The sequence below is a fragment of the Colossoma macropomum genome, unplaced genomic scaffold, assembly GCF_904425465.1.
Source record: "Colossoma macropomum unplaced genomic scaffold, Colossoma_macropomum, whole genome shotgun sequence".
Classification (NCBI taxonomy): Eukaryota; Metazoa; Chordata; class Actinopteri; order Characiformes; family Serrasalmidae; genus Colossoma; species Colossoma macropomum.
In genome coordinates, this window is record NW_023494791.1 from 8186222 (window position 1) to 8201217 (window position 14996).

The window sequence follows — 14996 nt, forward strand, 5'->3', positions numbered from 1 at the left end:
GGTGCACGAGAGTGAAAAACTGCCCCTTTTGATCATTTTCGGCAGAAATGGTTTAGTGTGTATGTATAACTTGCAGTATATATGCATTAAGGCAGCTGAGAGGGGGACCTGCTGTTCCCCATAGCCACATGCAAGTGCCCCTTCCCTTAATTATGGACAAATCGATGGAAGAGCCCAGACACTTAAAAGTGAGTTGCTGTAGCCAGGTTTTTGTTTGGTTGAGTTATGTGTAAATAAAAGGTTGTTTGTGCATCTACGCTGGTCTGTGTTTGTTCTTGGATTCAGGTTTAGTTTCCAAACCGGTGTGACTTGGCCACTCTCCAGGCCACAGTCACAAAACGTATGTTTATTAGCTGCATTTACATCAGCCTGTCCTTAAGTTCACACTCTCAGTTATATGTACTACTGTACGCTTTCAGGTGTCATTTCTGAAATGTGTCAAAGCAGCGTGTACACACAAACACAAACCTCATACCTCCAAAATGATAACTTTTTCAGGAGAAGGATAAAATAAATTTTACTTTTTGAGTAAGCCGGACTTTGTTTCGAGCCACTGTTTTGGTCCATTGATCATGTTCAACATGACGGTGATGTTCTTGCCTGTTATTTCAGAAATATCAGGAAACAGTGCTAAAGGGGACAAATCGCACTGCCAGATGGTCTTGATCAGTTTTCCAGTCCTCTAAATAAATGTCCATATCACAAGTCATGGGTTATAATTATGCAGATATTGAACTGTTTTATTCCAGAACCCATAAAGCTTAATGTCTTCATCTCCCGGATTTTCTTTGCGCCGTTTCAGTTTTTGGGGGCACGGATATGTCCACACTGCATGGGCGTGGATGTGGCACGCCTCCTCATCTACCACAAGTCATTCATCATTACAACTTTAGTGAGGATCTGCATTTTCTGTGGAGCGCTTTTAGTTTGCAGACTTGTGCAGGACAAGTTTTGATCTCACAGCTGAAACACATTTGTGTGTGATTTCAAGAAGGATTTTTAAGTTGGATTTTTTAATTAAATCCAGACTGGAAAGGTTCAGCTTGCCAGTCAGTAAACTCTGTACTTCTGTGGACATTCAACAGAAACAAAAAGCCTGAGAAAACTAGTGTAGCTGATGGGAAGAATGTTTGCTTTGTCTCAGCTCAGCAAAGTTACATGAAACATAAAGTAAACTTGTTCAGCGCTCATAAGCTGCCTTCATAGACCTCGCTGTGCATTTTTGTCATGTATTGCAGCTGCAGCCGTTTCTGTTCAGTGTGGACTGAAAATTATGTGGTTTTTGGTTGTCTCTGAGAACAACTCTGGCATGACGGGACCTTAACGATATCTAACCTTAATGATGTCTTAACATAACTGTTCAACTTTCAACATTGCGAGACAGCTGCCTCTTACACAAGAATACATTACATATCCAAATGCATGCATGCAAAAAATACAAAGAAAATCACTGCACTGTTGTAAGCTTGAAACCAGCTTTATAGGTCTTATGGATGTTGTACCGTTCACACGGTCTTGGCTGGATTTCGTTCCATTTGTTTCACTTTTGCTTCTGCCCTGAAAGATGTTTTGATTTCTGTTTCTTTGCTGCATTATTTGCTTCTCTCACATGCGCAGGCTGCTCAGACAACTATGATTTAAATGTATGTTTTTATTTATTCAGTAAATTTTCTCAGTAATAACATGAGAGGGTAGACCTGAGTTCCCTCATATCTGTGTCAGAATAATCACATTGCTTAAAGTTTTGACTGAACAAAATAATAGGTGATTGAATTATACAACCCTGTTTCCAGAAAAGTTGGGACACTGCAAAATGTAAATAAAAACGCAATGCAATGATGTGCAAATTATGTAAACCCTATATTTAATTCGTTTTTTTTCACCTAAATATATGCTCCTTTTGCATTTGATGGCAGCAGCGTTTTTAAAAAAGTTGCACTGTATTAAAAACAGACACAAATCTGCAGTGGAAATTGTTGCATGAGGCTCAGGAACACTTCTGAAAACCATTGTCCATGAACACAGTTCGTCACTGAATCTACATATGCTAGTTAAAACTCTAGCATGTGAAACAGAAACCATACTTAAACAGAATCCAGAAAAGTCACTTTATTCTCTGGGCCCAAGCTCATTTAAGATGGACTGAGGTGAAGTGGAAACGTGTCCTGTGGTCCGACAAATCAAAAATTGAAATTCTTTTTGGAAATTGTGAACACTGTGTCCTCCTGGCTGAAGAGGAGAGGGGCCATCTGGCGTATGATCAGCAGACAGTTCAAAAGCCAGCATCCGTTATGGTCTGGGAAGGCGTTAGTGCACATTGTATAGGTGACTTGCGCATGTATGAAGGCAACATTTAATGCTGAGTGATATATACAAGTTTTGGAGCAGCATATGCTGCCATCCAGACAGTGTCTTTTTCAGGGAAGGCCTTGCTTATTTCAGCAAGACAATGCCAAACCCCATTTTGCGTGAATTACAACAGCATGGCTCCGTAATAAGAGTCTGGGTCCTAACTGGCCTGTCTGCAGTCCAGACCTGCTACCCATTGAAAACATTTGGCGCATTATGAATAGAAAAATACGACAAAGAAAATCTTTTATCAAGCTAGAATGGGAAAACAGTTCACTTTCAAAACTACAGCAATTGGTTTTGTCAGTTCTAAACTCTTACAGAGTGTCGTTACAGCAAGAGATAATGCAACACAGTGGTAAACATGCCCCTGTCGCAACTTTCTTGAAACATGTTGCTGGCATCAAATGCAAAATGAGCATAGATGAGCAAAAAGCTATAAGATTCTTTTAGATTTATTTTTTTTTATTTGATATGTTGCCTTTGTACTGTTTTCCATTGAATATTGTGTTTAAATGGTTTGTACGTCATTGCATTCTGTTTTTATTTACATTTTGTGTCCCAACTTTTTTGAAAACAGGGTTGTACAGGCCTACTGGCCTTAATACTTGGCCAGTTCTGTCCTTTACAGTTTTGATTATGCCAAGTCTGCAGTTTAATTTCTCATGTTTGAGCATAGGAAGGCTATGTCAGCTGAGAAGTAAAGCATATTGTACAAGTTGGCCTGGCAATTTATACTGTCGTGAAAATAATTTCTCAATCATAATGCTTTTTAAGTTATTTTACATCCTCCACTGTTTCAAATCTGAGAAAGTTTTATTGCTGGAATGCAGTGGTCTGCATTTCCCAAACATAATGCTGTATGCGTCCAGGTGTGGTGTGAAACCTGCTAGATTTTGAATAGCACCAATGTGCCCCTTTTTTGAAAAAAAACAAAAACAAAAAAAAAATTAGCAATTTTCACAAAATTTTTATGATAAGCACATACTAAATAATATAATATTAACTAGTAAACAAAAATATTTCACCTCTCGTTTTAAAAGTTGTTACTGAAAACAGGTGGATTTGTGGGATTTGTGACAACTTGTGAGCTAATATCGCCACTGCTAGAAAAATTCGTACTGTAAGACATGCTCTTAATAAGTAAGATCCTAAGCCCAGTCCACGTGCTTTACACATAAAAAAATACTAATCATTTTTAATCATTATAGTGGACTTGCTCAGGATCTCCCCGAGGAAATCCTCAGGAAGCCCGCAGCCAAGACAGTGGAAAATTTACTGTAGTTTAACGACTTATTAATGTCCTGTAATAGTAGATGCTTTTACAGTAAAAGGGATTAAAGCCTAATTAATTAATGTAATTCTCTCTAGTTCTCAGTCAGTTTGCTTTTCCAACAGGCCAGTGATTGCCTTTGAAGCATCATCATTGGTTTACTTGTCAATCATTGCTGATGTCTGCTTGTGTCCTTGTGTCGTCCTGTCATTCAGGCCCTAAATACAAGTGCTAAGCGAATTAAAATTGCCTATGTTTTAATCATTTTGTGTCTTCTGTGTTCTTTCAGGAAGTCGTGCCTACGTACTTCTGTCTCTCAGTCAGCAGGATGGCATTGAGCAGCACATGGACTTTGACAACCGCTACACCTTGCTGGAGCTGTTTGCAGAGACCACCTCTTCAGAGGAGCATGGGATCTCTTTTGAGGGCATCCATCTACCCCAGGTAAATGTTTAGAGAGAAAATTTAAGGTGTATTATTGTGTGTGTGTGTTTGTGTGTGTGTGCAGAAGATGCTCCAGGGGTATTTCAGAAAGCTGACTTAGCAAGTAACCCATGAATGCTAACTGGCAGCAGACTTGCTTAAACTAGGTACTGGTCATAACATCTGCCAAACTTGCAGCATAGTGTCGCTTAGTTTACCCCTGAAATAAATTGACTGTATTAAAACAAAGCAAAACATGCATGAATGATCAAGCGTAGGGTTTAGGCAAAGTAGCTGAAAAATAAATTAACTGTTAATTCAATAAATTTAGTTTCATGCAATTTTAGAACCATATAAACTCATTGACTCTTTGTCATTGCTGTGTTTTTCTTTAAAAATGGCCTATACATAAATACCTGTTAATATTTTAAGTTTTTATAAAGTGAAATTGAAGAAGAAGAAACTGATCATTATTTAACCATAGTTAAGCAAAGCCACCAACCTCAGTTAATTTGCCTTCATAAATAACTTTGCAATTTTATGAATTCATGCTCATTGTCATTCTGTTAATATTTTTTTTTCTTCAAGATAACCTATACTAAAATATATATATTTTAGTATTTGATGAAGTTAATTAAGAAATTCTACACTTTTTGTTGCTCCTATCGGTGCTTAATTGAAGTTGACTTTTTAAGTTAGAATCAACCTACTTGGAGTTGATTAACCTCAATCGCAGGAATGTCAAATTGAGGTCAGTCAGTTCAGATTTCAGGTTTAAGGTTTGTTAAACCCACTTTCTGGATTTCCCTCCAGGTCTAATAAATTTTGTTGTTGTGATAAACAATATGCTTTTGTGATCATATCGTGGATATCGTCCCTACTTTAAGAACACCGACCGACTGCGTGTTTCATTACAAAAACATAATTAGTCCTGATTAATCGCATTTAATATAGTACAGAATGTGAAATATTTAAATAATCTTCATTGTACAGCCTTTAACTGCTATTTTTTATTTATTTATTTTCCTACAAGTTTATTGGGTTTGTGTGAAATGCATTGTGTTGTGATATGATGTTGTTTTTTTGCTGTATTGCCCACCTCTAGATCCCAGGCAAGCTGCTTTTCTCCCTGGTGAAGCGCTACTTGTGCGTAACTTCGCTGATGGACAAGCTCAACACGGCAGGGGTGGAGTCCAGCTCTGAGCGGCAGGACCCTGGACCGTCGTCCTCCTCCTCATCGTCCTCATCAGGCCATCAGTCGGAGCAGTCTCGAGTGCAGCGAGAGTTTGAGTACACCATGGCAATGGCTAACCTCATCTCAGAGCTGGTGCGTGTGATGGGCTGGGACCGCAACCGCCAGCCTCCCCTTCCCACACCTACAGCAGCAGAGGGGATAGAAGATTTGGAGGAAGAGGCAAACAGACGTACTGTTCGCTCCATCTTTCAGCCTCGATTCTCTGCCTCCCCTACTGTTGTGGCTGCCACAGCAACGGTAGTGTCCACTCCGCCAAAGAAGAAGACAGGAAACGGCTTCAAGACCCGCACTGACTTTGCTACACGCTCTGCCTATGTGGAGTATGTGCAGGACAACCTGAAGAGTGGAATGCAGGTGCGCATGTTGGAGGACTATGAGGAGGTCAGTGCCGGTGATGAGGGAGAGTTTCGGTATAGCAACGATGGCTCGCCACCTGTTCAGGTAGGCACTGCGCCCATGGTGTTGCATTCCACTCATAAATAAGGTTCTCTAAAGACCACTGGTTGGTTAATTTGTTTGTTTGTGTACATATGTGTATGTTACAGGTGTACTGGAACTCAATCTCCAGAACCTACTGGGTGCACTGGCACATGGTTGAGATCCTGGCCTCTGGAAGCAGCGGACAAGCCGAGAAAGAGACTCAGGAAAAAGCGACTTCTCTCACAGAGACGCTCAAACTCACTACTGGTTAGATGAGAACACAATTTTTTTATTTATATAAAATTTTATATTATTATTATATATTATTATTTCCTTTTTTTTTAAGGCAGTCACTATTTATTACATTACTGTTAATTTTGACAATTATTCGAATCATCTGAACTTTGTAAAAAGAGCCAAACACGTGAAAAGGACTTGCAAAATACAAACATTAATGTGTCTGTCAGGCTCTGTTTCGTAATGTTAGACAGACTAGTAGTAGAATTTCAAAATTGTATTATAGAGTAGAATTATTGTAATAGAAGTTAAATTTTAATTTATTTTTAAAGTAATTGACTTTGAGTAATCATGGTAGCCCTTATATTTATGTATTTTTTGAGTACATAAGGTTTAAGGATGCATGTTGGTAATGAACTAAAAATACTGCCAACATTATTGGAAAATCTCTTATGGATCTAATTAATGAGGCATATGTTGGGTTATACTCATTCTGTGTATGTGTATGCATTTTTGACATGTGACTTCTCTCTGTCTCTTCTTGTGTGTCAGTGAGTCAGACGTTCTTCTCGAAGCCACCTGGTGGATTATACTCGTTGCCTTATCTGATAGACAGCCTTCGTGATGATGAAAGCACTCTTACTCGTGCTGAGTGGTGGGAAGTGCTCTTCTTTATTAAGAAGCTTGAACCAAAGCAGCAACAAGAGGTCAACAACGTCCTCCGGCAGAGTCTTGACGAACAGGTAAAAGTTAACTTTTTTCTGGCACCTCCGTACTCCATGCTCCCTTCTGATTTCACAAAGAGGGTTTTATGGGGGCTCACAAGATGTTGACAGCTGGTGTATTTTTCACTGATAAATGGGAAACTGAAACTATTTATTATTATCGCTGCAATCCTTATACAGATATACAACAAGTGTTCTAACAAAGCAGCTTCAAAGAAAGTGAGCAAGCCAAGGGTGACAATGGCAAGGAAAAACCCCCTAAAAACAAGAGGAAGAAACTTTGAGAGGAACCAAGACTCAAAAGGGGTCCTTCTTTGGTCAACCCCAGATAGCAAAACTAACACAAAAAGAGTGAAATGAGGCTGTCGTTAGATAGAAGTATTTAAATTAACCAGTGATAATCGATGATCTCTGTTAAAAGCCTATCAGAGTAACAATGCGAAATGAGTCTATGAAGACCACTGACTTTTAGAAGCATATCAGATTGAAATGAGTGTATCAGAGTAAAACTGCGGGTGGAATCCTTGAAATCCAATGACTACTTTTGGTATCTTATCTTAACACATTAACATAAATGCATAAAGAACCCAGTGTAGGATAAGCTAAGTAAGCGGCATCTGAGTAGTGGACAGTGTAGTAATATTGGCTCTAAAAATTTCATATTTGTGCATCCCTCTAGTGTTTTACAGTGATCTTCATTATGTTTTTGTATTGATAGTGAGAGATATGTTTAGTCCTTTCTTCAGTGTTCTCCTATGCTGTCTGTTAGGTTGTGGAGCTGGATGAGGTCACTCTAATCCAGCTGTCAGTGTCAAGCGAGGTGGCCTGTAAGATCCTGCACTACCTGAAGCAGACGCTGCAGGCCTCCTGCCTTTGTGACCTGCTCTGCTCACACACCTTTGCCAAGCACTACTTGCGGCGTGGCGGAGCAACTCTGGAGGACGAGGAAATGCTCACAGAAGGTCCCCTCAACTCCTCTGGGCTAGGTGGACAGGCTGCCACATCATCTTCATTACCAGCACCTGCAGCTTCAAACTGCTTAGCTTCCTCCTCCACTTCCACAATGGGCTCTGTTTGTAAGAAGCCTAAAAAAGAGATCCCTGCTGATACTGGCAGCTGCAGCAGTGACACAGAGAGCGAGCTGCCAACTGAAGATGAAACCAAGTATCCTGAGGACCTGGAAGAAAAAATGAAAGGCAAGTTGCATTTTTGGATATGATGTAATACTGTGTATTATAGCTTGTATGCCTTGGTTTATACCTTGGTTCATGTAGTTTGTAGCAGAAAGAAGTACTCATTTGTTTTTGTTTTTTTTCCTCTCCCTCTTCTCCCCCCAAACTCTGCCTTTACATTTTTCTTTAGCTAACATTTCTTTAGAATGTTATTTTCTATGCTGAATCAGTCAAAGTGTTTGTTCAGTTTGAATATTTACTTGTGTGTCAAATTTAGTTAAACATGCTTGAGAACAATGCTTGTATGATAACGTTCACTTTGTAAACAAAGTCTAAAGTTAAACATTAATTTGCCTTTTGTGTTTTCCACTGTCATAGTATTCAATAATCCTAAGGTACAAGGTAAGAAGACAGCCTTGGAGAAGATTGGAGAAGTTGTGGACATCATGAAGAAGAGCAGCTCTGACCCGGGACATCAGCTAGCTGGCATGAAGTTTATCTGTAAAGTCCTGGATGAAGAGGGCCCTCAGGAGCGGAGCACCCTTAGATCAGACTCAGCACAGACCATCCGGTGAGAAATACTGTATGAGGCTCAATTCGGGCCCAAAGTGATTGAGGATAAAATTAGGGGGTGGGGGGGGACAGGCGGGGCTTGTCTAGGTGTAGTGGCTGGCAGATGAGGGCTGCTTTCCAGTGATCCATGCCAACTAGATAACTAAATAACACATTGGAGAAAGAAGTGTCTGACCCTAACCTTAAACCCTTAACCATAAACACTTTTCTCTGATAACCCATTTCGGCACAACGAGTACTGTGATAACTAGGCCTGTCATGCTCATGAAGCTGATAATTAATTGCCGTAAATAATTGCAATTAATAATGAAATTGTCTTTTCTGTTCATTGTATGCTATTTCTAAGAAACAGACTGCCAAACGCAAAACCACAAATTCAAACTTTAGCTATTTTTGTAATGTTTTAATAAATGTTCTTTCTGCTTTCTTTGACATGTATTTGCCTCAGCGCAACTGATGGAAACGCACCCATTTCATGTGCAACATAAACAACTGTGGAAAATAAATAAACACATTCCACTCGTTTATATTTAAGAGGGGTTCACTGATTGGTGCTGTGGGAGCTTACCAGTAGGTGGCAGTGATAGAAAGAGGGGAAAGATCAGAGCTAGGAAAACCTTAGAAAAACTAAGCATGATAGTGGCTAGTAATGACTGAGCTACTTACACCACAGAACAGGTTCAGTTTCTAACACCAGTCACTGGTGTTAGACATTGTGCTCTCATAAATGCTCTAAACAGATGTCATTTTTGCATCAGTTAGCTGGAACTAAGCCTCTGCTGTGATGTGTGGCGCATTTGGCCTGCTAACTAATCATTAGCTTACTCAAAACAGTACAGTCCCAAACATTACAGAATAGGTTCAGTTTTGGCTTTGTTGCTCCAACACAAGTGACTTTTGACTTTTGCTCTCTCAGAGGTAGGTATTTATCACCTATACTTGTGAGCACCAGTTAATGAAAATCAAACCTGTACTGTGGTCTGAGGTATTGTTTGGGTCTGTTGCCTGCTCTCAGAGCAAACATTGTTAGCCAGACAGGCTACAGATCCTAACACAATAGAACAGACATAAATCACTTTTTAACAGCCTCACGCTTTGATATCTTTTTGTTAAAGTAATATTTCGCCTAAGAGCACACGATTAAGTTAGTCTGTAGGCTGCAGTCGTTGTGACGTCATATCGATAACTTATTAGGCGATTAGACTAAGCAGTAGTAAATTGTTTTTATTGTACTTTTCAAAAAAAACTTGCTTGCAAAATTGCACAATGAAACCAGTTATCTTTTTAGCACTGATTTAACGTGTTGGTACAAAAACATCAATATATTCTTATCCAAGCGTAGTTAATAGAAGAACTTCGCACACTTCAGCCAAAAGTGAACCATCACAGCACTCACAACACATTTATGAAACTCAGTGCAGAGAAATGCAGAGTTATACACGTTATTCATGCAATCTTTACCTTTTCCAACTTTGTATGTTGATCTGTGCACCTTGGAGGCATGTCAGGGTGTAGTTTTGAGAAATTTTATTATTTAAAAAATTCTTGAAAGTGATCAAGTATTATGCCTCTGGAAATAGGAAACTTATTCTTTAAATACTGAGGTCCAAGCATTAAGGGTTCTGGCTTGGTTAAAATCTTCACTGAATATATGCACCCTGACTTTGAGTATGCTATAATAATTAAAATGAGAAGTTGTTACAATAAAGTGCTATACATTAAGATGTACCTTTCTCTGATCTGCAGGGATAAAGTCTTGAAGATGCTGGTCGAGATGATTGGAAGCCAGCCAAAGCAGAATGCCATCATTGCTTTGCTCCTGACCCGCAGCCTCATGCTTAAATATGAGTGGCGGGTTTCCTTTGCTACAGAGGGTGGAGTGAAGGCCATCTTGACATGCATGCAAGAGTATCCCACCTGCACCCGAGTGCAGCAGATTGCATTAGCGGTAAGTCCACTATTGACGACAGTTAAAGAGGCTGGGTTTAACTTGATAGTCTTGTGCTAGTTTTAGTTATAAAACAATGGACATTGTCCAATGTGACAGCAAGTGCCTACATGATAATATAATAATGTACTGCCATTAGAATTTGTTCCATCAGTAGAAATCTGTAAGAAACCATGATCATTTTTGTGTTTTTTTCCTGCTTTAACACACCTACTTCAAAACAAGAAGGACTTGGTTCAGTGAAAAATCAGATTTACAGAATTTTCCACTTACAACAGATGTAGTTGATTGGCCAAGACATGTTTGCTTCTTCAGTGTATGACTTACTGTGAACTATAAAAGTTGGTAAATAATGAAGAGCTGGATGTGGTTTTAGTGGGTTGAGAGAGGTTTTGGGGATGTATTTTTACAGAACAGGTTTGGACTATGTGAGTGACTATTGAGTTCTAGTGGTTTTGGCAATGTTAGCCTCATGGCTCCAGTTCTGAACTAAAGAAGCACAATTTGGACTCCAAACCATCTTGGCTGAACAGTTACATCTGGGCTAAGTGGACAGTTGGGTAAATTAGATTCACTGCTGAACTTTTCTTTTAATTAGCTGATTTGTTGAATCAGGTTGGAGCAGGAAAAACACAAAAATGTGCAGAGCAGGCAATCTAAAGTCCAGGTCTAAAAAACACTCATCTTTATGTCCTTCTTCCAGACTCTGAAGGTCATCACAGGTGCCAGTAAGCATGACCTGCGCAGTGTGGGTAGCTGTCTGCCCCTCTCAGAGTCTGGAACTCAGATGATGCTGGAGATCTTTGCCAGCATTGGCTCAGCAACACCTGAGGGCTCCAAGGGGCTTCTTGGTGCCATTCCGTCTGCCGTTGACCTCATGCTCAACACCTCTGGGTATGTGACTGACTTCTGATAGCAAACTGGTCCTGTGTTCATAGGCTTGGGCAATAGGATGACGTAGAAGGATATTGACGATCATTGACAAGCATCTTGATGACAATGCTTCAGAAACAATGATCACAATGTTGGTAAAGAGAACTGATGGAGAACTAAAGTGCTATTCGAGTACCCATAGGGGTTAATGAAAAGATAATCAGTTAACCACAGTGAAGGAGAACACAAGAAAAAAAAAAATAACAGTAGTCTTCAGACAGCATTAATTTAGGGCTGTAGGCTTGTTTTTAGGTGACGGCACTGGTGTAGCAGCATGCTGAGGAATCTCTGTAGATCTTCGTCTTCAATGAGTAACAAAGGCTGCCTCTTCAGATGAGCTTTTGAGCTAACTGAGCAACCAGGACAACACAGAAGGCAGATGGGGACTTGTTGTGTTCTTACAGATGGATTATGTGCCAACTTTGCTAGTTAGCTAGATAGTTTCAGTCACATTCTTAACAATACATCTTTGGCTACACAGTTACATTGAGACACTTGTTTCATAGTTGCAAAGTGTAACACAAATACATGCTTGCAATAACGAGTAAACCTGACACGTTTTACATTTCTGTTACAGCCTAAAAACTGTGTTTCACTGAATTATTTGTCTGTACATTTTCTGCATCTTTCTGTGGTAAAAAGAAATGAATACCCAAATAGTGACTTCAGTGTTTGAATACTGGCACCTCGAACCCAAGTGCGAGATTCCCCCTGATCATCCCTATTATTTGTTGGAGATTTATTTGTTGCTCCTCCACTTTACTTTTATTACATATCTTACAGTTATGCCATTCCTAATGACCCAATGCATTGTTCTAATCTCAGATATTATCTCAGAAAAAAAACATATACTATAGGATTGGAATGATACAAAACATTTCAGTGTTGATCTTGTGGTATTGTTTAAGCCTGTTCTGATATATGGCTTTAAAATTTTTAAGCTGTAGAGAAAAAAAAAACTTCGTTTTATTTAGATAGACTAGTCTTGACAGTTGAATGGATCTCCGAATGATGTTTTCTTCTCTGTTAAACTTAGGTGTGGGCTGTCTGTGAGGAATGGCCTGTTGGTCATAATCATGCTGATCTCCAGTCACAAGAGCCTGGCAGAGCAGCTGGTGGCCTGTGATGTCACTGCTGTGCTTAAAAAGTGCCTTTCTGCCCAGCGCTCTGAAACAATGTTGGCAATAATTGCCCTCAACCACATCTCCAATGTTCACAAACTGGAAAAGAAAGGTATTGATGTTGTTCATAGTTGCTCTTATGGTTAATCTTTACCTAAATTTGCTCATATTAGGATTTTTTTTTTCTTAGTGGAACAAATTTTAATGCCTCTAGAGTAACACTGCCAGTTTTGGTATTGGTTTCTGATAGAGTCTAAGGAGGAGCTTGACTTCAAGGACACAGAGCTGAAGATGTTGGTGGTGGGTCTGAAGGAGATGACCACTACCAAAGAGGTGATTCTGACCTTAGAACAGCTGCTCTGTGATGACACCTCTCAGCTGGAGGAGGAGAGGAATGAGGTGATGCGTAGCAGAGACACTTTTCAGGACCTGGTACGCCTCATGGACCAGCACAGAGTGGAACGTGCCGTGCAGCTCCCAATTCTCAGGCAAGTGGCTCAGTGCTACACACATGAAACTACATTCATAAATACAATTGACTCAGTCCTGATGAGCTTTGTCAGATTTTTATATTATTTTTTTCTTGAAGAATTAAGATTGAAGTCAGAAAACAGTCAATAAAAACTGTACAGTCACAGATTCATTGCTGATTCAGTTTGTTGCATTCAGTAAGCATTCAGCATGTCAGTCTATCTTGGATGTTTCTGACCTTGTGACTTTATCATGTGAAACCACAAGAAGTAAGATCTGTCAGTGTGAATATTACAAGGCTTAAAAATGTAAATTATTCAGAAATCAGTCTATTTTTTATTATTGTTTTAAACAGAATCTTGAACAAGTTCTTGGACAACTATCAGGAGGATCTGCTTCCTTGGCATGAGAGCATTGAACCTTGCCTGTCTTCAATGACAGCCTGTGTTAATGATAGAGAGGTAGCCATTTGTCTTCAAACATGCACTTGTGCTCCATAACTTCGCCTTGAAATTGATTCTGTAGTTACACTGTTTACATTTATGTTTTCTGCCTTCTGTTCTTACTTCAACGATCCAGACTGTGCAGCAGTTCATCCGTTTCCTCTATCGCCTGGCCTCTCTGAACAAAGACTATGCTGTCGTTATGTGTCGTCTTGGCACTAAGGAGGCGCTCGTCAAAGCTTTGGACAAGCACAGCACCAATCTGTTAATGGTCACAGAGCTACGCGACCTGATTAATGACTGTGAAAAGTATGCCAGCCTTTATAAGAAGATGACCACCAGTGTGCTGGCTGGATGCATACAGGTCATTAACTGTTATAAGTAATTAGGATTACAAAGAATCTTTAATCTTACGCATGTTGCATGTTTCCCATGGTCTAACAAACATGTTCCTCCTATTTTCCATTAGATGGTCTTGGGCCAGATTGAGGAACACCGCAGAAACCATCAACCCATCAACATCCCGTTCTTTGATGTGTTCTTGCGCAACTTGTGCCAAGGTATGAGAACAGAACATTACTTCATTTTCTGTTTATACATATTGAGATTGATAGCTTGAGTGAAAAACGATCAGAGATAGTAACTTAAACTTGACTTTACTTGAAGTCTTTACTTTAAGTTTCCCCTTGGTTCCCTTCAGACTTTACATTAAATAGCAATGAATTTGTGAGAAAAAAATAACATGGATTTATTTTTTTCTCCTCCACATTTGTTCTTCTATTTCTTTTGACTGAATCAGAATGATCTGCTTCTGCTGTGGATTGCTGTGCATGCATTCTTGGTCATCTGACACTAATACTGTCATTAGCTGCACTGCAAAAAATAATTAATTGTGAAGTTAATACAGTTAGAATTCCCACCTAGCTAGCTAGACATTTTGTGGAAGGACATGTCATGCTCTGTGTAATAACCTGTTGCTAAAAGACATGAAAACTTTGGAATAGTAGTGTACACTGGAAACCTGTGGAGGAATTGCAGCATGTAAACCTGTGTCACTGTCACCAAGGCCTGTGTGTCTGGTCTCAATTCAAAGCACAGAGCTAAAGGCTGATCTGAAAAAAGTAAGCTGCCGCTTGCCGCAACATATCAGTTCCAAGCTGCTCTGTGCTGGTGAGTTGGTGCTGAGAATTTGTAGACACTTGAGGGCAGTCCAGTAGTCAAAGAGGCTGGCTGATTAATGAGTCTGGTGCAGTTACCCAGGACAGGGGTGTGACTGTGGGAGTGGAGAAGTGCTGCGATGCAGGGCGTAACCTGGTGGTGCCCAATGAGGCAGGTGCTGTGCTAGACTTCGAAAAACTTCAGAATTTTATTTTTTTTTTTCTTAAAAACTTTTGCACGAATAAGAACATTGCTGTTGTGGTGACTTTAATTTCACCCTCCCTGCTGAGCTAGTCCTCATTGATGTCATCCAATCAAGGTTATTTTTAATAGACGCTGTTTAGCTCACCACAGGAAGGAGGATCACCATACCACCACTTTAGCTATGGCAGAGGTAACGCTTAACAAATTGTGTTAAAATCTGATTTTTTTGAGTATTCCAACCAAAAGGGGGGGGGGGAATCTCCAAAGTAAGTGGTCACTCCAAGTAGCCAA

General features: G+C 39.8%; 1 protein-coding gene across 4 annotated transcripts in view; it reads left to right on the plus strand.

Moving 5' to 3' along the window:
* The window catches only part of LOC118810184 (cullin-9), a 44673-nt gene that overhangs the window by 7048 nt on the left and 22629 nt on the right, over positions 1 to 14996 (plus strand). For 3 of the 4 annotated variants that reach the window (XM_036573758.1, XM_036573759.1, XM_036573760.1), the window contains exons 3-15: positions 3912 to 4066; positions 5151 to 5741; positions 5846 to 5987; positions 6510 to 6700; positions 7452 to 7878; positions 8233 to 8425; positions 10174 to 10375; positions 11079 to 11269; positions 12345 to 12541; positions 12680 to 12917; positions 13256 to 13361; positions 13480 to 13707; positions 13813 to 13903. In XM_036573758.1, the coding sequence (XP_036429651.1) occupies positions 3912 to 4066; positions 5151 to 5741; positions 5846 to 5987; positions 6510 to 6700; positions 7452 to 7878; positions 8233 to 8425; positions 10174 to 10375; positions 11079 to 11269; positions 12345 to 12541; positions 12680 to 12917; positions 13256 to 13361; positions 13480 to 13707; positions 13813 to 13903 (2952 nt within the window). Of the gene's footprint in view, positions 1 to 3911; positions 4067 to 4098; positions 4213 to 5150; positions 5742 to 5845; positions 5988 to 6509; positions 6701 to 7451; positions 7879 to 8232; positions 8426 to 10173; positions 10376 to 11078; positions 11270 to 12344; positions 12542 to 12679; positions 12918 to 13255; positions 13362 to 13479; positions 13708 to 13812; positions 13904 to 14996 lie in introns of those variants that run through there. The other variant, XM_036573761.1, reaches the window with a different exon arrangement.